Source organism: Bos indicus, chromosome 28 (assembly GCF_029378745.1).
Source record: "Bos indicus isolate NIAB-ARS_2022 breed Sahiwal x Tharparkar chromosome 28, NIAB-ARS_B.indTharparkar_mat_pri_1.0, whole genome shotgun sequence".
NCBI lineage: Eukaryota > Metazoa > Chordata > Mammalia > Artiodactyla > Bovidae > Bos > Bos indicus.
In genome coordinates, this window is record NC_091787.1 from 6219302 (window position 1) to 6245662 (window position 26361).

At 42.7% G+C, this 26361-nt stretch overlaps 1 protein-coding gene across 2 annotated transcripts in view; it reads right to left on the bottom strand.

Moving 5' to 3' along the window:
• PCNX2 (pecanex 2) overlaps positions 1–26361 on the bottom strand; it is a 311392-nt gene that overhangs the window by 196185 nt on the left and 88846 nt on the right. For both annotated transcript variants that reach the window (XM_070781873.1, XM_070781874.1), the window contains 2 exons: positions 18023–18133; positions 16310–16401 (listed from right to left, as the gene is read on the bottom strand). In XM_070781873.1, the coding sequence (XP_070637974.1) occupies positions 16310–16401; positions 18023–18133 (203 nt within the window). The remainder of the gene's footprint in view (positions 1–16309; positions 16402–18022; positions 18134–26361) is intronic.

The window sequence follows — 26361 nt, forward strand, 5'->3', positions numbered from 1 at the left end:
CTCTCCCCATCTACCACTCTACAAACTGGACAGCCACCAAATCCTACCAATGCTGATTTCACTACACTTCCTGGATTTGCCCCTTTTAAACTCTGTACATCCTATCTAAATCTGACTCCAGATCTTACTTTACTCAGCAACTGCAATTCCTATTTGAACAACTGAGCTATTATTCTTCCTCCTGTTTTTTTCCCCCCATATCAGTGTCCACTGGCATGGTCAAAGGCATCCAACATTAGCTTAAGGATCCAACCAATGGTGACTGGGTTTGGAGACCAGTGTGTTAGAGGAGATACGCAGCATCCCAGGTCAGGGGCGGCGCTGAGAGGAGTTACCCCGCGTCCGAGGTTATGGGCAGCGACCAGAGGAGTTACCCCGCATCCGAGGTCAGGTGCAGCGACGAGAGGAGTTACCCCGCGTCCAAAGTCAGGGGCAGCGGCCGGGAGGAGATACCCCACGTTCCAAGCCTGAGGCCAGGGACAGCAGCGGGGAGGAGCAACCCACACCGAGGCCGGGGCGGTGGCCTGGAGGACCAACCCCATGTCCAAGGACCCGTGGCTGCGTGGGCACAGGAGGGCCTAGAGGAGCTATCCCACGTTGAAGGTCAAGAAGGGCGGCAGTGAGGAGATACCCCTCATCCAAGGTAAGGAGCAATGGCTGCGCTTTGCTGGGGCAGCCGTGAGGAGATACCCCACGCCCAAGGTAAGAGAAACCCAAGTAAGAGGGTAGGTGTTGCAAGAGGGCATCAGAGGGCAAACACACTGAAACCATACTCACAGAAAACTAGTCAATCTAATCTCACTAGGACCACAGCCTTGTCTAACTCAATGAAACTAAGCCATGCCCCTCGGGCAACCCAAGACGGGCGGGTCATGGTGGAGAAATCTGACAGAATGTGGTCCACTGGAGAAGGGAATGGCAAACCACTTCCGTATTCTTGCCTTGAGAACCCCATGAACAGTATGAAAAGGCAAAATGATAGGATGCTGAAAGAGGAACTCCCCAGGTCAGTAGGGGCCCAATATGCTACTGGAGATCAGTGGAGAAATAACTCCAGGAAGAATGAAGGGATGGAGCCAAAGCAAAAACAATACCCAACTGTGGATGTGACTGGTGATAGAAGCAAGGTCCGATGCTGTAAAAAGCAATATTGCATAGGAACCTGGAATGTCAGCTCCATGAATCAAGGCAAATTGGAAGTGGTCAAACAAGAGATGGCAAGAGTGAATGTTGACATTCTAGGAATCAGCGACTGAAATGGACTGGAATGGGTGAATTTAACTCAGATGACCATTATATCTACTACTGCGGGCAGGAATCCCTCAGAAGAAATGGAGTAGCCATCATGGTCAACAAAAGAGTCCCAAATGCAGTACTTGGATGCAATCTCAAAAACGACAGAATGATCTCTGTTCGTTTCCAAGGCAAACCATTCAATATCACAGTAATCCAAGTCTGTGCCCCAACTAATAACGCTGAAGAAGCTGAAGTTGAATGGTTCTGTGAAGACCTACAAGACCTTTTAGAACTAACACCCAAAACAGATGTCCTTTTCACTATAGGGGACTTGAATGCAAAAGTAGGAAGTCAAGAAACACCTGGAGTAACAAGCAAATTTGGCCTTGGAATATAGAATGAAGCAGGGCAAAGACAGAGTTTTGCCAAGAAAATTCACTGGTCATAACAAACACCCTCTTCCAACAACACAAGAGAAGACTCTATACATGGACATCACCAGATGGTCAACACTGAAATCAGATTGATTATATTCTGTGCAGCCAAAGATGGAGACGCTCTATACAGTCAGCAAAAACAAGACCAGGAGCTGACTATGGCTCAGACCATGAACTCCTTATTGCCAAATTCAGACTTAAATTGAAGAAAGTGGGGAAAACCACTAGACCATTCAGGTATGACCTAAATCAAATCCCTTATGATTATACAGTGGAAGTGAGAAATAGATTTAAGGGCCTAGATCTGATAGATAGAGTGCCTGATGAACTATGGAATGAGGTTCGTGGCATTGTACAGGAGACAGGGATCAATACCATCCCCATGGAAAAGAAATGCAAAAAAGCAAAAAGTCTGTCTGGGGAGGCCTTACAAATAGCTGTGAAAAGAAGAGAAGCAAAAAGCAAAGGAGAAAAGGAAAGATATAAACATCTGAATGCAGAGTTCCAAAGAATAGCAACAAGAGATAAGAAAGCCTTCTTCAGCGATCAATGCAAAGAAATAGAGGAAAACAACAGAATGAGAAAGACTAGGGATCTCTTCAAGAAAATCAGAGATACCAAAGGAACATTTCATGCAAAGATGGGCTCTATAAAGGACAGAAATGGAATGGACCTAACAGAAGCAGAAGATATTAAGAAGAGATGGCAAGAATACACAGAAGAACTGTACAAAAAAGATCTTCATGACCCAGATAATCACGATGGTGTGATCACTGACCTAGAGCCAGACATCCTGGAATGTGAAGTCAAGTGGGCCTTAGAAATCATCACTACGAACAAAGCTAGTGGAGGTGATGGAATTCCACTTGAGCTATTTCAAATCCTGAAAGATGATGCTGTGAAAGTGCTGCACTCAATATGCCAGCAAATTTGGAAAACTCAGCAGTGGCCATAGGACTGGAAAAGGTCAGTATTCATTCCAATCTCAAAGAAAGGCAATGCCAAAGAATGCTCAAACTACCACACAATTGCACCCATCTCACACGCTAGTAAAGTAATGCTCAAAATTCTCCAAGCCAGGCTTCAGCAATATGTGAACCGTGAACTTCCAGATGTTCAAGCTGGTTTTAGAAAAGGCAGAGGAACCAGAGATCAAATTGCCAATATCCGCTGGATCATCAAAAAACCAAGAAAGTTCCAGAAAAACATCTATTTCTGCTTTATTGACTATGCCAAAGCCTTTGACTGTGTGGATCACCACAATCTGTGGAAAATTCTGAAAGAGATGAGAATACCAGACCACCTGATCTGCCTCTTGAGAAACCTGTATGCAGGTCAGGAAGCAACAGTTAGAACTGGACATGGAACAACAGACTGGTTCCAAATAGGAAAAGGAGTACGTCAAGGCTGTATATTGTCACCCTGTTTATTTAACTTATATGCAGAGTACATCATGAGAAATGCTGGACTGGAAGAAACACAAGCTGGAATCAAGATTGCCGGGAGAAATATCAATAACCTCAGATATGCAGATGACACCACCCTTAGGGCAGAAAGTGAAGAGGAACTCAAAAGCCTCTTAATGAAAGTGAAAGAGGACAGTGAAAAAGTTGGCTTAAAGCTCAACATTCAGAAAACAAAGATCATGGCATCCGGTCCCATCACTTCATGGGAAGTAGATGGGGAAACAGTGGAAACAGTGACAGACTTTATTTTGGGGGGCTCCAAAATCACTGCAGATGGTGATTGCAACCATGAAATTAAAAGATGCTTACTCCTTGGAAGGAAAGTTATGACCAACCTAGATAGCATATTCAAAAGCAGAGACATTACTTTGCCAACAAAGGTCAGTCTAGTCAAGGCTATGGTTTTTCCTGTGGTCATGTATGGATGTGAGAGTTGGACTGTGAAGAAGGCTGAGCGCTGAAGAATTGATGCTTTTGAACTGTGGTGTTGGAGAAGACTCTTGAGAGTCCCTTGGACTGCAAGGAGATCCAACCAGTCCATTCTGAAGGAGATCAGCCCTGGGATTTCTTTGGAAGGAATGATGCTAAAGCTGAAACTCCAGTACCTCGGCCACCTCATGCAAAGAGTTGACTCATTGGAAAAGACTCGGATGCTGGGAGGGGTTGGGGGCAAGAGGAGAAGGGGACGACAGAGGATAAGATGGCTGGATGGCATCACTGACTCGATGGACGTGAGTCTGAGTGAACTCTGGGAGTTGGTGATGGACAGGGAGGCCTGGCATGTTGCGATTCCTGGGATCACAGAGAGTGGGACACGAATGAGCGACTGATCTGATCTGATCTGTGTTGTTTTTGTTTAGTCGCGAAGTCATGTCCGACTCTCTTGTGACCATATCCGACTCTCATGGACTGTAGCCTACCAAGCTCCTCTGTCCATGGCATTTTTCAGGCAATACTGGAGTGGGCTGCCTCTCCCTTCTCCAGGGAATCTTCCCTATGACTCAGGGATCAAACCCGTGTCTCCTGCATTGCTGGCAGATTCTTTACCGCTGAACCACCAGGGAAAACCAAGAGATCAATTATACGTGTTCAACTTTCTAGGAAGCGAATGTGACAGCATGTACTTGCTGCCCATCTAATATTCATCTGCCCTTCTTCCCAACCTTACTAGCTGTGCAGACAGTAAAAGACTTGTAATTCCCACTCCACTGCAGCTAGAAGTGACATGGATTTACCCATAATCTGAAGTCTAGAGTAATAAAAGTGAATTACAATTTAGAATTTGTTTTCAGACGTATTACTATTAACAGCATCGCCATTATGTTCATTGACATCATCACCATCAACTTATTATGCTATTAATAATAATAATACTTTCCATTTGTGTTGGTTTTCTACTGCAACAAATCCCCACAAACAGTGGCTTAAACGACACAATGTATGATCTTGCGGGGTACTGCCTAAGGCATCAGGGCATGGTGCAACTGGTTCCTCTGCTCAGGTCCCATCAGGCTGAAATCCACGAGACTGCAGTGTCACCCAAGGCAGCAGTTTTACTGAGACTTGGGTCTTCTTCCAAGCTCACCTCTGGCTGACAGAATTCAGTTTCCTTGCAGCTGTAGGACTGAATTTTCTTGCTGGCTTTTGCTGGGATCCGCTCGAGATCCGACAGACCATCCTCAGGACATGCAGTCCTCGCCATGGGCCATTTGCAACACTGTTTACTTCCTGGCCACGGGGAGGGTCTCTGCTCTTTCTTCTGTCTCTGGCCTCTATACCGTCTCTTAAAGGGCTTGTCTGATTGGGTCAGACCCATCCAGATACTCTCTCTTCTGACTGACTTCAAGTTAACTGATTAGGGACTTTGGTTACATCTCAAAATCCCTCCACCTCTGCCAGATGACGTAACTAATCACAGAGTGACACCTCATCATACTCTTGGATCACCCACATTCAGAGGGCAGAAATTATACAGTGTGGGCACACCAAGGGGCAGGAGTCTTGGGGCAATCTCAGAATCCTGCCCACCACAGCATTTAATGAAAACCCCTGAGCTAGGCACTTTATATACATTATCAATTTAATTTCATTCACTTCTGACAGCATTCATATGAAGTAGTTATTACTAATCCATTTTACAATTGAAAAAAAAAAAAAACAATGTGAATTAGCCATGTGCCCTTAGGCAAAAACTTCAGCACTCTGTGTTCACATTCACCACTGGAATATAGAAATGCTACTACCTTCCTTATGTATTACATGGAGTTATTAAAAAAAAGGGCAAATGAGAAAACGCTTGGGAAGTTATTCTGAAAATTAAAGTACCATGGATCTGCAAGGTATCTTATATGCCTGCAAATGGTTCTTTTGACTAGAAAAATATATTTATACTTCAAATGTGCTAGGGAGAAGGGCATGGAAGTGAGATTTTGAGAAGACATAAGATTTGGGAATTGTAATGTTAAGTCTCTTCATCACTCTCTGGACTTCTATTTCCTCACTTTAAATAATAAAATGAAGGGGCTGGGATAGGGGATGTGTAAAGTCTATTTCAGAACTAAAACTATTCTCTGAGTTTGTTTTATATTTATATTAAAGATCTGAATGCAGGGGGAAAGCCATTGTTTTAGCTGCAACCCTATGGTACCTGGAAGAATGTGAGCAAACTCTCCCACAGCAGTTGTTAATGATGCTTGGGAAACATTAAATTATAATAATGTACCTCCACCTCTGGATGCCCCTTCCATCAATAAAATAGAATCTCTTTGTAAGGGGTAATAAAAAATAGAAATCATGGTTTTTCCAGACATATAGAAAGCCCAGCTAATTAACTACTGAGCCATTTCTCCAGGGAGCAAATATTCTGGTTGATTCTGTATATCACTGTCAAATAGTTAAGTCAATGAGGGAGCCCATTTACATGTTACTTGCTACCATCTTGGATGAGTCAAAAAGAATACGAAATTAAAAGAGGAATAAAATTTATTCCTCTAATTAATATTCCAGAGAACAATATTAAACCCCAGTCCCTCAATCTGCTTCAATCAAGTGAGAATAATAAAGATCATGGATATAAATACATATCAAGACCTATATAGAGAAACACATCCTCCACAAGGCAGCTGACATGCTAAAATTGCTCACAAGAGCCCTTCAATCTATCACTGCTCAGCAGAGATAAAAGGGGAAAAAAATCAATTCCAGTAGTGCAAAGTGTAAGCATAAAAATCATAAACAAAAGCATCATTAAACAAGAAGTGGAATCATAGCTCTGGGTATATTAGGTTGAATGTGAGTGAGCTTTTTCTTTTTTCCTAAGGATCCCCTTGCCAATTTGTTCAATGTATTCATTCAATTCACGGCATTTAATAGGTGCTATCTTTTTTAAGTGGGGAGTCTATCTAAGACCATTAGAATACTCAGGACTCACAAATGAGAAGGGAGAAATGCAAATTGCTCTATTTTTAACTAAAAGGTGTTTCAAAACTGAGATAGAACATTAAGATTCTCTAACAACAGATCATGCTGTTTATTACAGGCGTGCTTGTTCTATGCTAAGCAAGAAAGTCAATACCTCTCTGAGATTAAATAAATCTTTCAAAGTACCCTAGTTTCACCTGGTAAAAAGCCTGTTTCAACATGTAAGTAAACCCCAGAGTCTTTGAAGTGTTCAGTCCCATAACAGAGTTGGCAGTGCGCTTTCAAAGTAGAATCTATTTACTCTGATCCAACAGTGACTTAAGCTGATGGCATGCCATAAACAGAAAGGAAAACAGAAATAAAAGTCTCAGCCCAGGGTGGTAAATAGATTTTATCTCTTGGACTGGCTCTGATCACTTGGTACTGGCTGCCTGTAATACGATCTGGGCATCTCAGAGCTCTACTGACATCAGTGAGCAAAAATGTTGTCATCAATTAGCAATTTCTGATATGAGGAAAGAACTGGAATTGGGGAGGTGAGGGAATGACTGTATATGTCCCACAGCTAAGTAAAAGTCCCAAAAGAGTTCTATCTTTTTGAATTCCAGTTTCTTCAATAGTTTCCAAAACCCTCTAAGAACTTTGCAAGAAAAAGTTATTTCATAATCCCAGGAGTGTACATTAATTTTGATGATATTTGAACTAGTTATAATGAACCTTGAACAATTGTCAAGGAAATTCCTTGGAGGTCCAGTGGTTAAGACTTGGCACGTTCATTGCAGGGCCTAGGGTTCAATCCCCAGTCGGGGAACTAAGATCTCTCCAAGCTGAGTGGAAGGGCCAAAAATAAAACAAATAAACCAAAAACATTTGTCAAATAAAATGGGTTTTTCAGAGCATATACCTTCTCCTTTAGAAATTAATCTAAGAAATCCAATGAGTTGCTCCTTTGTGGAAAGCATCCTGAGTTTGGAAGAATATTCTGTCTTCCATAGATTCAACCATGATACTATTATCAATGGAGTATTTTTCACTCTTAAATGAGGCTTACCTGATCAAAAACATGAAGCATGAGACAAAGGTTCATCATAAGTCAAAGGTTTAGAGTAAGCAGGTGTGATTTAATAGTGAGACACTGACAGAGAATCCGGAAGTGAGGTTTTCGGTCTGACCATTCATGGAGTGACTTGGGAAGTCAATTCATTGAACTTTTTAATGTCTTGTTTCCATCACAGCTGAGGCTATCAGCTTATCTATGGCACTCAACACCTTAGAGCTGATGACCTCTTAATGCTATAAGTTCCTTTCAGGTAACCAGTATTAGTGAGATGCTCATCATACTCACTGGGCAAAAAACATACATTTTTAGCCTTGCCTAAAAGGTTATCCGTAACTTTGATGCGTTCTGCTGAGATGTCCAGTCATCCCTGCCCTTCACCATCAGTAGGTTAATACCCTCACCTGCCATGGTCATTCATTCCTGACTCTGATGAAACCATTTCACATGCGTGACTTAGTCCACGGCAAGGTTCTCAGTCCAGTCGCAAAGATTCGAAGGTGGCACTGAACGGCCACCTCCTCTGACAAGTTTTCTCTTTTCTGATCATCTATGCATGTCCTCATCTTTGATGAATGTTAAATCCCTCAGGAGAAAAATGTGACTTTTTCTCCTTTCATATCTCTATAGTACCTGGCAAAGTCATGTCTAAACAAATAAATTCTGAATACCAGTGAATATGATCTTTTCAGCTTCTGCCTCAGTTCCAAAGAGTTTGCATGTTCCCATTTCCATCAACCAAGGAAAAGAATATTTCCATTGGATACTACTTGTGGCTTGTAGCTGAAAAGAAGGATGAAGTGTGGGGTGCTAGTGAATATGGCATGAGGAGTGCAGGGAACACTACTGAACAGAAAATAATCAACCAGGACCTACTATAGCAGAGGGGACTCTACTCAGCACTCTGAAATGACCTATATGGGAAAAGAATCTTAAAGAGAGTGGATATATGTATATGTATAACTGACTCACTTTGCTGTATACTGAAACTAACGTAACATTATAAACCAATGATACTCCAATAAACTTTTTTTTTTAAAGGAACACAAGAAACTAGCTTTTCCTCTCCACTAAATATCCAATAAATTTTCAAAAAGATAGAAATGTATATCTATACTGGGAACTAGAGAACGTACTTGTGCATAAGTCATAAGTTTTAAGGAATTTATGCCAGATCTTATCTTACAGATGAGACTAGTCTGAAAGAAAATTTTGACATCTAACACATGATCCAAATTACCATTCTCTATTTGAGAGAGACAGGATAGTGAACTGAGGAAGTAAGCGGAAAAATCTCACTAAATCCTTGCTGATATCAACTAAACCAGGGAGGGCTGGAGTTGGAGCGGGCCATGTGGTTGGCAGACACACAGTGCCTGGACTCGTACGTCTGTGCCCGGGCAAGCACCTGGACCCCTCTACTGTACTGGAGGCCATAGGTTTTATTTGGTCAGTTCGTGGGTTGGGATACTCGAGCAAAGAAAATGAAGTAAAGACAACCACTGCCCCAAGCATCCTATTCATATCTACTCCTTGGGATGAAGCTCCTTAAAGAACTATCTAAAACTCTATCAGTAACATATTTTTCTAGGGGAAAGAGACATCTGAGCTGGTTATACTGCTGTAACATTCTTTGTTTTGCTTTCTTCTCTTCTTGTATTTTAAACCTAAGACCTCTAGGTACATTTGCTCAAGGAGCCTTAAATATTTCTGACAGAAGCCAGCTCAGTTCCTACAGAGCATAAAACAAGTGTCCAACTGGGAAGACAGGTGATACAAACGCAGCGTGTGGTCAGGTATGGGCGTGATGGGACCTGTGAGCCTGGGGTAACTGCGACTTATGGTTGAGTTTTCGCAGGTTGTTACCAAATGGAAAGTTGCTGGTTTATCATAATTTCTCCACAAATATTTGTTGCTATTGGAATGAGAAACTCTAGAAACCACACCAGAACACAAAGGACCACTTAAAAATACAGAAAGATCATGAAAAAAAGAAAGAGGGGCATGAAAGACAAACAAAAACAAAAGTACATTTCAAATGTAAAAGAGATCATATAAACACAAGCAATAACACCATTAATCAAGAAATAAGAGGAAGAAACTTAACCTATTTGTAAGAGTCTTCAGAATGACAGGTGTCATGGCATTCAGAAAGAGAGAGAGATCCAAGTCTAGTCACAGTCCACTGCTTTTTTCTAACCTTAGAAGATAAGAAAGACTTATGCAAGAATTCTGGAAAAATTAAAGTCTGTCTTATTTTTGTTCTCCTCAAAACTAAATATTGATGAATGATACTTCCATATCAGATGTAAAAATCCACAAGAGTATAGTCCACACTCTGACAAGAAAAAGCCAGGAATCTTACAGACTCTTAACTTCAAAATAACTGTAATTTGTGTTAAAAGATCAAGGAATTGATGGACAGCATTCATAAACGGAGGGGTGATTTCAAAAAAGAGACAGAAACTATATATAGGAATCAAACTGAAATGCTAGGAGTAAACAAAAAACCATGATGTAAGAGATTTTTAAAAATTCTTTTCCTTTATCCATCCACTTTTCATATAAGGGCACTAATCCCATGATGATGACCCAACATTCATGACCTTATATAAACCTACTTCCCAAGACCCCATCTCCAAATATCATCACATAGGGGGCTAAGGTTTGCAGGAGATACAGTTCAGTCCATAACAGTTCCTGAGGAGAAGTCAGATGTAATTCTTATCTTTCTTCTCCACAGGCAAGGTGTTCTTATCCACTGGTATCTTTCAATATTTTTTCATTATCTTTGATTTTCAGCAATTTAAATGTACCATGCATCAGTGTAGTTTTTTGGCATTTATCAGGCTTGGTGCTCTTTGAGCTTCCTAGATATGTGGTTTAGTGTCTGATATTAATCTGGGGACATTTTTAATTAATGTTAATTAATTCTTAATCTGGGGACACTCTTAATATAATCAGATTGATTATATTCTTTGCAGCCAAAGATGGAGAAGCTCTATACAGTCAGCAAAAACAAGACTAGGAGCTGACTGTGGCTCAGACCATGAACTCCTTATTGCCAAATTCAGACTTAAATTGAAGAAAGTAGGGAAAACCATTAGACCATTCAGGTATGACCTAAATCAAATCCCTTATGATTATACAGTGGAAGTGAGAAATAGATTTAAGGGACTAGTTCTGATAGATAGAGTGCCTGATGAACTATGGAATGAGGTTCGTGGCATTGTACAGGAGACAGGGATCAAGACCATCCCCATGGAAAAGAAATGCAAAAAAGCAAAATGACTGTCTGGGGAGGCCTTACAAATAGCTGTGAAAAGAAGAGAAGTGAAAAGCAAAGGAGAAAAGGAAAGATATAAGCATCTGAATGCAGAGTTCCAAAGAATAGCAACAAGAGATAAGAAAGGCTTCCTCAGCGATCAATGCAAAGAAATAGAGGAAAACAACAGAATGGGAAAGACTAGGGATCTCTTCAAGAAAATCAGAGATACCAAAGGAACATTTCATGCAAAGATGGGCTCGATAAAGGACAGAAATGGTATGGACCTAACAGAAGCAGAAGGTATTAAGAAGAGGTGGCAAGAATACACAGAAGAACTGTACAAAAAAGATCTTCACAACCCAGATAATCATGATGGTGTGATCACTGACCTAGAGCCAGACATCCTGGAATGTGAAATCAAGTGGGCCTTAGAAAGCATCACTATGAACAAAGCTAGTGGAGGTGATAGAATTCCAGTTGAGCTATTCCAAATCCTGAAAGATGATGCTGTGAAAGTGCTGCACTCAATATGCCAGCAAATTTGGAAAACTCAGCAGTGGCCACAGGACTGGAAAAGGTCAGTTTTCATTCCAATCCCAAAGAAAGGCAATGCCAAAGAATGCTCAAACTACCGCACAATTGCACCCATCTCACACGCTAGTAAAGTAGTGCTCGAAATTCTCCAAGCCAGGCTTCAGCAATATGTGAACCGTGAACTTCCTGATGTTCAAGCTGGTTTTAGACAAGGCAGAGGAACCAGAGATCAAATTGCCAACATCCACTGGATCATGGAAAAAGCAAGAGAGTTCCAGAAAAACATCTATTTCTGCTTTATTGACTATGCCAAAGCCTTTGACTGTGTGGATTACAATAAACTGTGGAAAATTCTGAAAGAGATGAGAATACCAGACCACCTGATCTGCCTCTTGAGAAATTTGTATGCAGGTCAAGAAGCAACAGTTAGAACTGGACATGGAACAACAGACTGGTTCCAAATAGGAAAAGGAGTACGTCAAGGCTGTATATTGTCACCCTGTTTATTTAACTTATATGCAGAGTACATCATGAGAAATGCTGGACTGGAAGAAGCACAAGCTGGAATCAAGATTGCTGGGAGAAATATCAGTAACCTCAGATATGCAGATGACACCACCCTTATGGCAGAAAGTGAAGAGGAACTTAAAAGCCTCTTGATGAAAGTGAAAGTGGAGAGTGAAAAAGTTGGCTTAAAGCTCACCATTCAGAAAACGAAGATCATGGCATCCGGTCCCATCACTTCATGGGAAATAGATGGGGAAACAGTGGAAACAGTGACAGACTTTATTTTTCTGGGCTCCAAAATCACTGCAGATGGTGACTGCAGCCATGAAATTAAAAGACGCTTACTCCTTGGAAGGAAAATTATGACCAACCTAGATAGCATATTCAAAAGCAGAGACATTACTTTGTCAACAAAGTTTCGTCTATTCAAGGCTATGATTTTTCCTGTGGTCATGTATGGATGTGAGAGTTGGACTGTGAAGAAGGCTGAGCGCCGAAGAATTGATGCTTTGGAACTGTGGTGTTGGAGAAGACTCTTGAGAGTCCCTTGGACTGCAAGGAGATCCAACCAGTCCATTCTGAAGGAGATCAGTCTTAGGTGTTCATTGGAAAGACTGATGCTAAAGCTGAAACTCCAGTACTTTGGCCACCTGATGTGAAGAGTTGACTCATTGGAAAAGACTCTGATCCTGGGAGGGATTGGGGGCAAGAGGAGAAGGGGACAACAGAGGATGAGATGGCTGGATGGCATCACTGACTCGATGGACGTGAGTCTGAGTGAACTCCTGGAGTTGGTGCTGGACAGGGAGGCCTGGTGTGCTGCGATTCATGGGGTCGCAAAGAGTTGGACACGACTGAGCGACTGATCTGATCTGATCTGATTCTTAATCACAGTCCATTCTTTCTTCTCTAGTACATCCATTACACATTAGTTATACCTCTTGTAGTTGTCCCAAAGCTCTTGGATATTCTGGGGTTTTTTCAGTCTTCTTTCTCTCTGCTTTTCCATTTTGAAAGTTTCTATTGACGTATCCTTAACTCAGAGATTCTTTCCAAGGTCATGTCCAATCTACTTATAAGCCCACCAAGGGCATTCTTCGTTTCTGTTAGAGTGCTTTTAATCACCAGCATTTCTTCTTGGTTCTTTCTTGGAATTTCCACCTCTCTGCTTACACTGTGTGTCTGTTCTTGCTTGCAGTCCACTTTATACATCGGCACCTTTAGCATGCTAATCATGCTGCTGCTGCTGCTGCTGCTAAGTCACTTCAGTCGTGTCCGACTCTGTGCAACCCCATAGATGGCAGCCCAACAGGCTCCCCCTGTCCATGGGATTCTCCAGGCAAGAATACTGGAGTGGGTTGCCATTTCCTTCTCCAGTGCATGAAAGTGAAAGTGAAGTCGCTCAGTCATGTCTGACTCTTAGCAACCCTCTGGACTGCAGCCTACCAGGCTCCTCCATCCATGGGATTTTCCAGGCAAGAGTATTGGAGTGGGGTGCCATTGCCTTCTCCAAGAATGCTAATCATAGTTGCTTTAAATTCCCTGTCTGATAATTCCAATATCCTTGTCATATCTAGGTCTGGTTCCAATGCTTGATATTTCTCTTCAAACTGTGTGTTTTGCTTTTCAGTATGCCTTGTAATTTTTTTTCTTGGTAGCCAAACATGTAAGACATAAAAGGAAGTATGGTAAACAGACTTTTAGTAATAGGTATTAATGTGTGAGGGTAGGGAAACTCTACAGTCCAGTGATTAGTTCCGTATTTTGGTGACCCTGCGCCTCTAGACAGTAAGCTTCACAAGTGCTTCTGAGTCCCATCCCCACCTTAGGTGAAATAGAATGGAAAGAATGGACTGGGCTGGAATTGGGTATTTCCCTTTCCCCACATGGAAGGCTGGAGCCAAACTGGAGTTTGGCATTGCCCTTCCTCCAGGTCCATTCAGCTCTGGAAAAATCCCAGTACTTTAGGCTACAGTAAAATCTTAAGGCAGGCTTGGTTAAGAAGAACAGAATACTCTGCTATATTTCAAAATTGTTACTCTTCCCCCTCCACCTACTGAAAGCAGGAGGATTCTTCTCCAATTATTCACTGTTGAGCTCAAGGGGGTGCAACTCACAAGAGTGTGGGGCTTTCTAACAACTGGATTCACTTGGGGTTATTAACTCTCAGACTTGTCTACACTGAGCCTTCAGCAATTTGTAAGCCACAGTTCAGGTTTTCCTCCTCGTGGTCCTGGTTCTTACAGAGGTTTCTGTTCCTGGGCTCCTGCTGCAGTAAGTTTTGGTTCTCTGTATTTACCTGTCTATCTCTCCAATTTTGGAGGCAGGAATTGATCAAAACTTACATTTATCAAAACTTGTACTCAGCTGTGTCTAACTCTCTGTGACTCCATGAACTGTAGCCTGCCAAGCTCCTCTGTCCATGGAATTTTCCAGGCAAAAATACTGGAGCTGGTTGCCATTTCCTTCTCCAGGGGATCTGCCAGATCCAGGGATCAAACCTGAATCTCCTGAGTCTCCTGCATTGGCAGGTGGATTCTTTACCACTGTGCCACCTGGAAAACTCTTTATCAAAACTTATCAAATTATGTATATTAAAAATATGGGTTCTACAGCATACAAATTATATCTCAATGAACCAGAATTTCGAAAAATTAATGAAAATTAAATGTATAAGCAAACAAAGACTGGAACATAACAGAACAAACTATAAAGGGTCCTGCAGAGAAAAGCTTGTGATCCCCAAATTTTATAGGCAGTTATTTTACCAAAGAGCAGTAGAAAGAGGTTTTCAGAAAATACCTTAGTAATTTTGCTGAATGGAATACCTGGGTCCTATGATAGAATAAAGAAATGTAGGTTCTTTCAAAAGAAAGAACCCAGAAACACTGATTAATTATATAATTGTTGTTCTATGTGACAAATATATATGTGATGACAAACAGATCCACCAGAAGTATAAAGGTGAAGGCAAACAGATCCACCAAAAGCTGTATGCTACCCTCATTGTATTGGGAAAAGGAGCCCTCTCCTCTTCCTTTTTTTAATGTAAAAGAAGATAATCATATGAAAAGGAAGGAAAGAGTGAAGGAGGGAATTATGCCATTGATTATCCCAGAGAAATTCAACTGTGATGCATTGGAAGATGACATTACTGAATTCCTCTCTTCCACAAAGAGGAATAAACAGTTATATTGCTGCCACTGATACTGATGAGTTTAATATGATTTTAAATTAAAATTTTTTTCAAAAGTCAGTTAACAAATGCCATATACTATCTATTTAAAGCCCTTTGGAACATATATCATTTACTCTTTTGCATTTAATTTTTATTTTATCAAAGACGTACTTGTGGTGTAACACATTAAAGGCAGAGTGTCCATAAAGTCAAGAAATAAGTATACTATCAATCAATCTCTTTTTTACTGATTGAAGAGGGCCCTGAACGTGTTATGTTTCAGACTTCACGGACCCTCTGCAGCTCTGCATGTAGCAGTGAGCAGCAGTGGTCCTCGGCCCACATCAGCCATCTCTTTGCTCTAATTCTTGCTGCCTGAAGGCAGTGACTTTCAGCTGTTTCTTCTTCACCTATTTGCCTCCATATTTCCAAATAACATGCTGGTTTTGTTATTTCTTGACTTTTTTCAACTTCAGATATTATTTGCTGACTTTCTAACATGCAAGACAAGATTAAGACCTCTGCAAAGTCAAATAGGCACACACACACACACACATACACTTCATCTCCCCCTATTCTGCTATTATAGTTGCAACTGTTATTCAGACTGTCATAAATACAACATATTATTCACAGCTGAGCCATGTACTGACCATATATTTCTTTTCTGATACCAATTGTTCTTTTCCAAAAGTTACTATCTTGTGTTTTTTTTAATCTTCCTAGGTTTCCCTTGCTGCCAGCCTGGGTTTTAACTTTCTCCATCTGAATAAATCTATGGTCCTTCTGTTTTCTGGATTCTAAAATTTTTTGCTATCATATCCATTCCTGTTCTCTGTCCATAAAGCTGTATGCAATTGTATCCTTTTACCGTCTTCTGAGTGGTATTTCAGACGGAAGCATCAGTAAGAAAGTGGGGGCCTGTCAACTGCCATGTTAAGCCAAAGCCCCTCCCAGTGTCAGTAACTGACTGGGCCAGGCAGACACCTGCAAGAGCGGGGGGGTTCAGACCAGGTGGGCTTTGTGGTCAGTAGCAAATCAGGTATCTTAATGCACCTTCTAGATCACTGAGGCCTCATCCTCCAGGCCCTGTTACTCCTGATGTGCTCAGATCCCATTCCTCTGGTAACTGGAGGAGAGGTTTGTTTACTTAAAATACGGTTAATTCAATGGATGTGAGAAGAAGGCCCGTGGCCTTGCACCTACCTTCACGGCACTGAAGCAGAACACGTGCAGCAGGGCCGCGGCGGACGCACTCCGGGCCACGCTGTAAACAGCTGACGGCAACCCCGAAACGGCTGGAACACAAACAACAAGAGTTCCCTGCTGGACGGCAGGTCTCACAGTCCACACATACGGCAGAAAGTGAAGCTGGTAACGTTCAAATGCAAAATGCCTGCCCCAGGGGCAAAGAATCAGTCCACAGGGCAGCCACAAAGCACTGGGTGACGCTTACCACAAGAAAGACACTGACCTTTAACTGAACACTCAGCAAGACCACAGTTAGAAAGAACTTTTGATGACTTTTAGAAGACTGTGAACCAGTCATCGTGGAGGTGGGGAGACCTTGTTGCTTATAGTTGGAAGCTCCTGGCCCAGGAAAGATCAGGGATGTGATTTCAGTAGAAGAAAGGAGAGAGACAGACAGACAAATATGGAGATGGAAATTAGACACAGATAGGGATAGATAGATAGATAGATAGATGATGGATGAATAGATAGATGAGAGACAGATGAAAGACAGATGATAGATGGATGAATAAATAAACAGATGAATAGATGTATAGATAGATGGGTGGATGAATGGTAGCTAGGTAGATGAATAGACAGATACATAGATATTAATAGATGAATAGATGACAGATGGATAGATGAAAGATAGACAATAGATGGATACATACATAGATATATAGAGATGGATGAATAGATAGCTAGATAGTTTAATAAATAGATGGATAAATGAATGGATAGATAAACAGAACAAGCCAGCACTCGTGTGTGTGTAGATGTGTGTATATGTGTGTGTGCATGTATACAAGGAGGAAGTAGCTGTAACAGATCACCCGCTACGCTCTAATGCTTTATGTACATGACTTCATGAAATCCTCACAGCAACCCCATGAGATCAGTGTGTTAGTTTCCATTCAGATAGGAGTAAGCTTTAGAGGTGAGAAATCCGGGTAATGTCTCCAAGTAAGCATTGGTGAAGCTTCACCCACCTTGATCAGAAAGTAAGGAACACACCAAATGAAAGGGCACAGGTCACCTGTCTGTACAGGCCTACACACGACACACACTCAAAGTGTCACACCCACATCTCCCAAACTAACTCATTCAGGCACGTGCTCAAATGCACATGCTCACATGCTAACCTCCACTCATTCACATTCACACACATTAACACATACAGCTTTTCCAACGAAAAATTAGAGGGTCCCTAAACCAAGCCCAAGCTTCCTTGGTGGCTCAGATGGTAAAGAATCTTCCTGTGATGCAGAAGACCTGGGTTCGATCTCTGGGTCCGGAAGATCCCCCGGAGAAGGAAATGGTAACCCACTCCAATATTCTTGCCTGGAGAATCCCATGGACAGAGGAGCCTAGTCAGCCATATTCCATGGGGTTGCAAGGAACTGGACACGATGGAGCAACTCACAGTTTCAGTTTTAAACCAAATCCAAAGCTCATAGAATTCTACGTGTCCCCATTTTCTGCTTGTGTCAAGCCAGGTGGGCCACTTTCAGTCTGGCCAGATGAATCTAGAAGGACCCACAATCAATCTAACCAACCCAAGCTGAAGTCCTTTAAGGGTGAAGACAAAGGAAACCTAACTGTCCAGGTTTCATTCCATGCCTGAGGCTATTTAGCCCTTATCTGAACTTGAGACTTTTTTACAGAAAGAACAGAATGTAAAAGACTTACCAGAACCTCCAAAAAACAGCATGTCAATTTGCTCCAAAAGATAAATGCAGAAAGTGTTGATCTGCGGGAAGAGTCCAAGGAGGGAGATTGCAGGGAAGCAATAGAGAAATACTGAAAGCGAACAGACAAAATTGACAGTGAGCACGCAGGAACAAGGGCCCAGGTTCCATCACAATCCCACCTCCCTCCCACCTTTCAGCCTAATCCACCCCACGCAGGTCCTGGAGACACTATGGCCTCTTCTCCCCCAGCCACTGACAGAGGCTGAGGCCGAACCAAACACAGGCCTTGGAAGTAACAGAAGGGGCTGCTGAAGGAGAGGCCAGCAGGCTGGCCCACGACTAAGCGGACACTTGCGGATGGTAGGTAGAGAGTAGACTGGCCTTTAGTTTGCAAGGACTGACTTGAACTTGGGGGAGATGAGACAGGAGAAAGAGGACCAGGAAAATGACAGGAACGTGCAAAACCCAAGGCCAGTCATTAGGGGATCCCTTCCTGCAAGACTACTGGCTTTGTCACTTCAAGGGCTTGAGCTGTTGTGTCTTCTCTGTTCTCACTGCAAACTCAGAGCTCAGTCAGAACCCACAGAGGAGCAAGGGAAGGTAAGGTGGCAGTTAACCAAGAAACGCCATCACCATGATGCTACGACACTGAAGGACCTGCTTCTCAGGTGCAGCAGGTCACCGGGAGGTGAAGGGGGCCCTGCCTGAGAAGAGGAAGACTGCTGGCTCCCAAACCGTCACAGCGCAACTGGATGAAACATACACGTTACGGGCTTCCCTGGGGGCTCAGATGGTACAGAATCTGCCCGCAGCGTGGGAGACCTGGGTTCCATCCCTGGATCAGGAAGACTCCCTGGAAAAGGGAATGGTAACACACTCCAGTATTCTTGCCTGGAGAATCCCATGGACAGAGGAGCCTAGTGGGCTACAGTTCACGGGGTTGCAAAGAGTCAGAAACGACTGAGCGACTAACTCCTTCTACACATTATAATTCAAAATCTCACAGAGATCATTAATTTGGGGAAACAACATATAGTCAAGCTGCATTTTATAGCAACTTAGCCCTCATTCTCTCTTTCTCAATTCTATTTTTTCAGTTAGGTTTCATAGAAACACAGAAACTCCCATTAGTGCTGGTACAATACATCTACCTTTCTGTCTCAGTTTATTGGGTGGAAAGTCAATGAAGTTTAATACTGGTAAACCTTAGTAAAACTAGGGAAATTTGATTTGAAATCTAAGACGCCTAAACATGGAACTATGTCCAAACCCCATACATAAACCACAGTGAACAGTGCACGCAGGAAGGATGGGGACCGTGTTTCAGCTATTTCTGAAGAACCAGAAATGCAAAACTTTCCACAGTGAAATCGTAGGGATGAGAGTATTTGTGTGTCCCATTATGTGGAAAATAGTGGGTTAACCCCACTATAATAATATGGGATAAACCCCACTACAACAATACCAAAAAAACTGTTCTAACATTGCGTGGAGGTAAAATTTTACGCAACAAATATGGCTATGACAAACAAGCCTTTGCTTGGGATTGGAGCCATATTTTGACATACATGGTGATTTTGTTGTAATGTTTTCTGTCACAAGATTTTAACTATATTGTGAAAATCTAGAGATCTGTGAGTAACATGCTTCTCAATCAAAGTTGGCAATAACAAGGGGTAGTGGTAGGGATGGATTTGGAGTTTGGGGTTAGCAGATGCAAACTATTATATATAGGATGGATAATGGCCAACAAAGGTTCATATGGTTAAAGCTCTGGGTTTTCCAGTAGTCATACACAGATGTGAGCTGTGTGTGACTTACCATAAAGAAAGCTGAGTGCCAAAGAATTGATGCTTTTGAATTGTAGTGATGGAAAAGACTCTTGAGAATCCCCTGGACAACAAGGAGAAACCAGTCAATCCTAAAGAAAATCAACCCTGAATATTCATTGGAAGGACTGATGCTGAAGCTGAAGCTCCAATACTCTGACCACCGTAAGTGAAGAGCCGACTCACTGGGAAAGACTCTGGTACTGGGAAAGAAGACTGAGGGCAGAAGGAGAAGGGGACAACAGAGGATGAGATGGTTGGATGGCATCACTGACACAATGGACATGAGTCTGAGAAAACTCTGGGAGATGGTGAAGGACAGGAAGCGTGGACTGCTACAGTCCATGGGGTCACAAAGAGTAAGACACAACTTAGTGACTAAACAACAACAACCAAACAACCAGGCCCTACTGTATAGCACAAGGAACCATATTCAATATTCTGTGATAATAGATATCCACTAGTATGGATGTGAGAGTTGGACTATGAAGAAAGCTGAGTGCTGAAGAATTGATGCTTTTGAACTGTGGTGTTGGAGAAGACTCTTGAGAGTCCCTTGGACTGCAAGGAGATCCAACCAGTCCATTCTGAAAGAGATCAGCCCTGGGATTTCTTTGGAAGGAATGATGCTAAAGCTGAAACTCCAGTACTTTGGCCACCTCATGCAAAGAGTTGACTCAGTGGAAAAGACTCTGATGCTGGGAGGGATTGGGGGCAGGAGGAGAAGGGGACGACAGAGGATGAGATGGCTGGATGGCATCACTGACTTGATGGACGTGAGTCTGAGTGAACTCCGGGAGTTGGTGATGGACAGGGAGGCCTGGCGTGCTGCAAATCATGGGGTCACAAAGAGTCGGACACGACTGAGCGACTGAACTGAACTGAACTGAGTCATAACCACATACAACAATTTGTTTTCTCAGTTTTTATATGAAAGGAAAGATAGAAGAAATAAAGAGAAAGTTAATGGTAGGACATACAGTTTTGAGCATCAAAATGTTAACTTATCTAATTTCAAGAAAACCGACTAGTTTTTCTTAACTTCAGGATTCAAAACCCAGCAGTGAAGATTAGATGGTTCGTTGCATTCTTCATGACCAGGATAGGCGCAGAGAAAGGGCGCAATGAGATTTCATTACTTCAAAAACCATACCAAGAATGAAGAACTACAGGGAAAAAAATTTTGGCTGTGAAATAATACAATAATGGAAGCCAAATACTGGAAACGCGGGTAGACAAGTATTTTCTACGAGAATACATTAGGCTGGGACCCTCTGGTGGTGCAGTGGCTGAGACTCCACGTTCCCAACGCAGGGGGCTGGGGTTCCATCTCTGGTCAAGGAACTTGATCTCACAGGCTGCAAGCAAGAATTTGCATGCCACAACTAAGACCCAGCATAGCCAAATAAATACATAATAAATAGAATAAATATTAACAAAAGAAATACATTAGGCAATAACACCCAAACTAATAAAGTGGAAAGAAGTGGAACACGATGAAGGATGGCAGGAGGAAAATAAAATGATACAAGATACCAGAAGTTCTAACCAATGATGCTCTTGCCACACCTGTGGAGTAGGAGCAGAAGGACACAGCAGAGGAAGGAGAGCAGACGACGGGGAGCCCAGGATTTAGGTCATCCCCAGGCGGAAGTAGAGAAGGAAGTGTCTCGTCTTTAAAGTCAGAGTGGAAGAGGTGAATGAAAACGCTGCCCAAACCTCGTGGCATTAGTAGGACGACTGGAAAATTCCACCTGAAGTTGCTGAAATGAATTTGTCTTTTTTCCCAGAAGTGAAAAATAAACAAATTCCTGTGTTTGTTGGCAATTTTCCCTGTGAACAAAGATTTTTTTCTTAGTGTACTGCTGGGAGGGTGTGTAATTTTCTCTCATATCCTGCCTACTCCTCATGTTCCCTAATAATTACCATAAATGCAGAAACTTCTGGTACAGTGCCATTTCTTTTCAAGCACAGGGTATAAATAAAAATATTGGAACTTGCTCCTTTCTTATGTTGAATGTGAAGAATAATATTCATTACTATATTTGCAGGTTGGGGTGGGGGGAGGTGGGCAGAATTAAAATAACATGGAAATAAAACCAAGGAAAAGACCCTGATGCTGGGAAAGATTGAGGGCAAGAGGAGAAGCAGGTGACAGAGGCTGAGATGGCTGGATGGCATCACCCACTCAGTGGACCTGAGTTTGAACAAACTCCGGGAGATAGTGAAGGACAGGAAAGCCTGGCGTGCTGCAGTCCATGGGGTCGCAGAGTTGGACACGACTGAGCGACTGAACAGCAACAACATGACTGCAAACGCTGTGTGTCTCCTACATGTCACATCTGTGTTTTAGCAAATGGTCCTGACATGGATTACTGGGGCCAAGAGACAAGTCTTTACACAAGACATGAAAATGTGCATCTCGGTGTGCAGGTGAGAGTGGATCCCTCTCAGTCACTGGTTACAAAACCTCCATTATCTCCAAGGGTTACATCACTGAAGCTGCGTTAGTGTAGGTAGCAGGTGATGGTCCTAAAGACTAAAATAAAATGTCAAACTCTCAAGTCTGAAAAGGACCCATTCAGTACGTGGAACCCTTCTGTAAGTGATGCTGTCTCATCTTGCCCGAGTTCTTCTAGTTACTACTTCTAGAACTAATTATCACAGCTCCTCCAACAGAACATAAAACCTCTCCCGTTCCAATCTGGCAGCCTTTTAACCACCTGCAGCCACCGTGTGTGCCCCCAGGACCCAAGCATTTTCTCTCTTGGCTGGACAGCCCTATTCCCTTGCCCCATGTGAAGACCCCGTGAAGCCCATGTGGCCACACTTCTTAGAGCACACTCTGGCATTGTTACTGCTCTTCTTGAAATACAGTACTAGAGACTGCAGACCTCTTGGCGTTCTCATCCAAAGGATGATTACAAAGCCAGTCACACTCATAGGCTTTTGTTGAAGTTACCCAAATGCAAAGTAATAAAAATTTCAGCCCAGAGGTCAGCAAAGGAAATAAGCACTAGAAAGGTCTTTCACCTTACTCATGGAGGAAAAAAGAAAGACTTTCTCCTTATAATGAAAGAGAAGTGATATTCTGAACATGAAAAGATCATAAAAGAGAAATACATTATGTAAGAATATCACTCTGAAGGTTTCTATTTCCTGAATTCACCCCTCAGCCTACAAAACCAACTAGTCCCACCACTGACTTTGTCTTTCTTCTTGTGTCAGTTTCATTCTCCAGGTTCCTTATCTCTTGGAAGGTTCCTTATCTCTCCACTGTCTGGTAGGTGGATTACAGCTCACTGCAAGACTGGTGAAGTGGTTTGGTGTAGAGCTGTTCCTTATCACTGCACTTTCTCCTCCTCCTATTGTTCTGATGTTCTCTTCTCACGTCCCCTGTGGCAGAGCTTCTCCAACCTCCCCATCTGCCCAATGGCCACTAAACTCACCTCCTACCCCTGGCTCACTTTCAACCCCCTCTGCCCTGGGAGGCAGAATAAGGCAGCAGATATTACATCTTCTCTTCCTGCTCCTCTTCCTCTGCCACCTCTCTACGCTCTGGTAGGTTGGTGGTCTGAGCAGAAACCAAGAGTGGCAGTGGGGAACAGAGATATTACCCAGAAAGCACAACTCCAGGCACTATTTCACACACTCCAGCCTCAGTCAGAAGAGGACCTCTTCCTCAGCATGAAGAGCACACAAGCATCTTCGGGCCCACACTCAGTTTCTATTTTTCTCCTGTCCTTTCTCTTAGATGCTCCTTGTTGAATGGGTTAAATTGCGCCCTTCCAAAAGATGTCAGAGTCCTAACCCCAAGGACCTGTGAACCGGACTTTATGTGGAGATGAGGGTCTTTGCAGATTACCATTACGATGAGATCATTAGAATGGGCTTTAATCTAATATGACTGAAATCCTTATAAACGGGAAATTCGGATACAAAGACAGATACACACAAAAAGGGACAATGAATAATGTGAAGAGATACAAGGACGAGAGGGCCACTGACAGGCCGAGGAGAGAGCCTGGAGAATATCTTCCCCTTGTGCTCTCAGAGATGTTAGACCGCTGGCCTCCAGAACGAGTAGACACACACTTCTGTTGTTCCGAGCCACCCATCTGTGGTACTTTGTCAGGACATTAAAACTCTCCCTTTTCTTCCTAATAACCTTTTGTTTTCCCTGAAGCTTTTTCTTTCTCTTCTTGCTAACTCTGAACCTAACAATGTCAGCGGCTATAAACTACTCAGATCCCTTGGTAGCTGAGGGACAGAAGGTGACGGGGTGACAAAGAAGAATAAATTTTCCCTCATAAAGTCAGAAACTTTGTACAAACCTCTCTTTCTGTCTAAATGTGTCCCACAATCTATTCCTGTTTGGTACAAACTAGTAACGTCTACCACCTTCATTCGATAGGTGTTGCCCCTGTTCTATGTCTCCACTTTTCTTGACCCTGGAACTCATTAAGTCGACATGCTGTATTATTTACCACTATTCTCCTCTCCTGTAGACAAGCAGACAAAATATGTATTAATGGGGAGTTTTAATGAGGAAAAAAAGGGAATTCCAGTGAAAAAGATAAGAAAAAATGCCATGTTCCCTGCCCCATCTCCACTCCCTAATGACACTGATTTGAAGATAAATAAAATCTGAATGTACATAGCTAATAGTCAATTCTAGAACCAGGGTTACTGCTATAAGTAAAATCTTAGACTTTGACCAATTACATTAAGGTCTTACTTTCTGAGCTTTAATAACATTTAATTTCACTTCCTGATGGTATGGTAAGTCCACTATGCCAAGACAACTGCATTTATTCAATAGCATTGGCTTTTTCATAGTAGCAAATTAAAGAAAAATAGGAATAGGGCAGATCTATTCAGAAAAAATGATTTCTAAATGGAATATATGTCATGTTTTTCTTCTTCTAAATCTCTTTATACAAACCATCTGCAAAAGGTACCTACAAAATTCCTACTTATTCTAAGGGCTGAGTTGAACAGTCCCAAAACGACTATAAGCTTTTCCTGATTTATGAACGGGAAGTGTTCCAAAGTCCATCTGTACAGTAATTCCTTTGGTATTTAAAGCATACTCCACGCTCATCCCTCCACAAAGTGTCTCCTTAGCACCTGTATGCACTGGACGCCATGCTTGGTGCTGGGGGTTCCCTGGGGGATGTACAAGCTAGTGACAGAGAGGGGCGTGGTCAAATATCACAAATGAAGCAGAAGACTACAGAATGAGCTTGATATTATGAAAAGCAGGGGTTGTGAAAGGATAGAAGATGGGACCCAACTCAGGGAAATGAGTCATCATTGCCTAGCATAGCGTGTATTGCTATGTTGGGGCTGGGAGTGCAGCAGAGAAGGAACACAAAGATGAGGTGAGAAGACATGGGAACTGGGGCTCCAGGCCAGGCTGCAAACCCTCATGACCTCTAAGACATGGAAGTCTGCTGACACTCACCCTCACTGAGAGTCTCAGGCAAGATGGCCACAAGGTACACAAGACGGAGTGTGGGGCACAGACGAGAAAAGGCAACGTTATGCACAGACGGGTGTTTTTTGGACACCTTCCAAAATCCTTGTATGCCCTCTTCATCTCTAAACCGCAAGTCCTCCCATGCCCTTGACTGAAGACTCCAGAGTCCAGCACTGCTGTTTATAAACAGGAGAAGACAGGAAAGGACAGTCCCCCCACGTGTGTGCAGCGGTGATGGGGCATCCCTGCCTACCCAGGCTCTGACACCTGCACTGCAGCTGATCTCAGAAGGAAGAGGAGTGAGCTAATTTATGGGAAGGTAGAAGGGACTTAAAGTCCTTCTTACCGTGTGTGTGTGTGTGTGTGTGTGTGTGTTGTGATGGAATTTCAAATAATATAAAAAAGAAAAGTGAAAAACACCAGAGTAGAAAAAAAAAGCAGAGTAGAAGTAAAGATTCTTGGGCAAAAGGACACTATGTGTGTATACACTGAGTTGCTCAGTCGTGTCCGACTCTTTGGGACCCCATAGACTGTAGCCTGCCAGACTCCTCTGTTCATGGAATTTCCCAGGCAAGAATTTTGGAGTGGGCTGCCATCTTCTCCTTCAGGGCAGCTTCCCGACCCAGGTACTGCATCTGAGTCTTCTGAATCGTGGGCAGGTTCTTCACCACCGAACTATCTGGGAAGTGACCAAGAGGGCACTGACTAGGACTTTAATCATGGGATCAGCACCTATGTTTCTCCCGACTTGTTTCTGTTTCCTGTTAGAACACAGAGAGTCTCTGAAACATGGTCCCAACACTCAGCTCCTCACACGACATAGCAGGAATCGAGGTGCTGAAGATGCAAACAAAGGTGGGTTCGTGCAGTGGGCCCAGTGGAGGGGAGTGAACAGTCTGCTACCAAAACAGTAGGAAGAGGGATGCAAGATGGCAGCTGGGAAAGTGAGCCAGAGGGTGGAATGTCTACTGCAGTTTTCACCTATAAGAAGCACAAAGAGACGTCATATCTGGGGGTCCTCCTGAG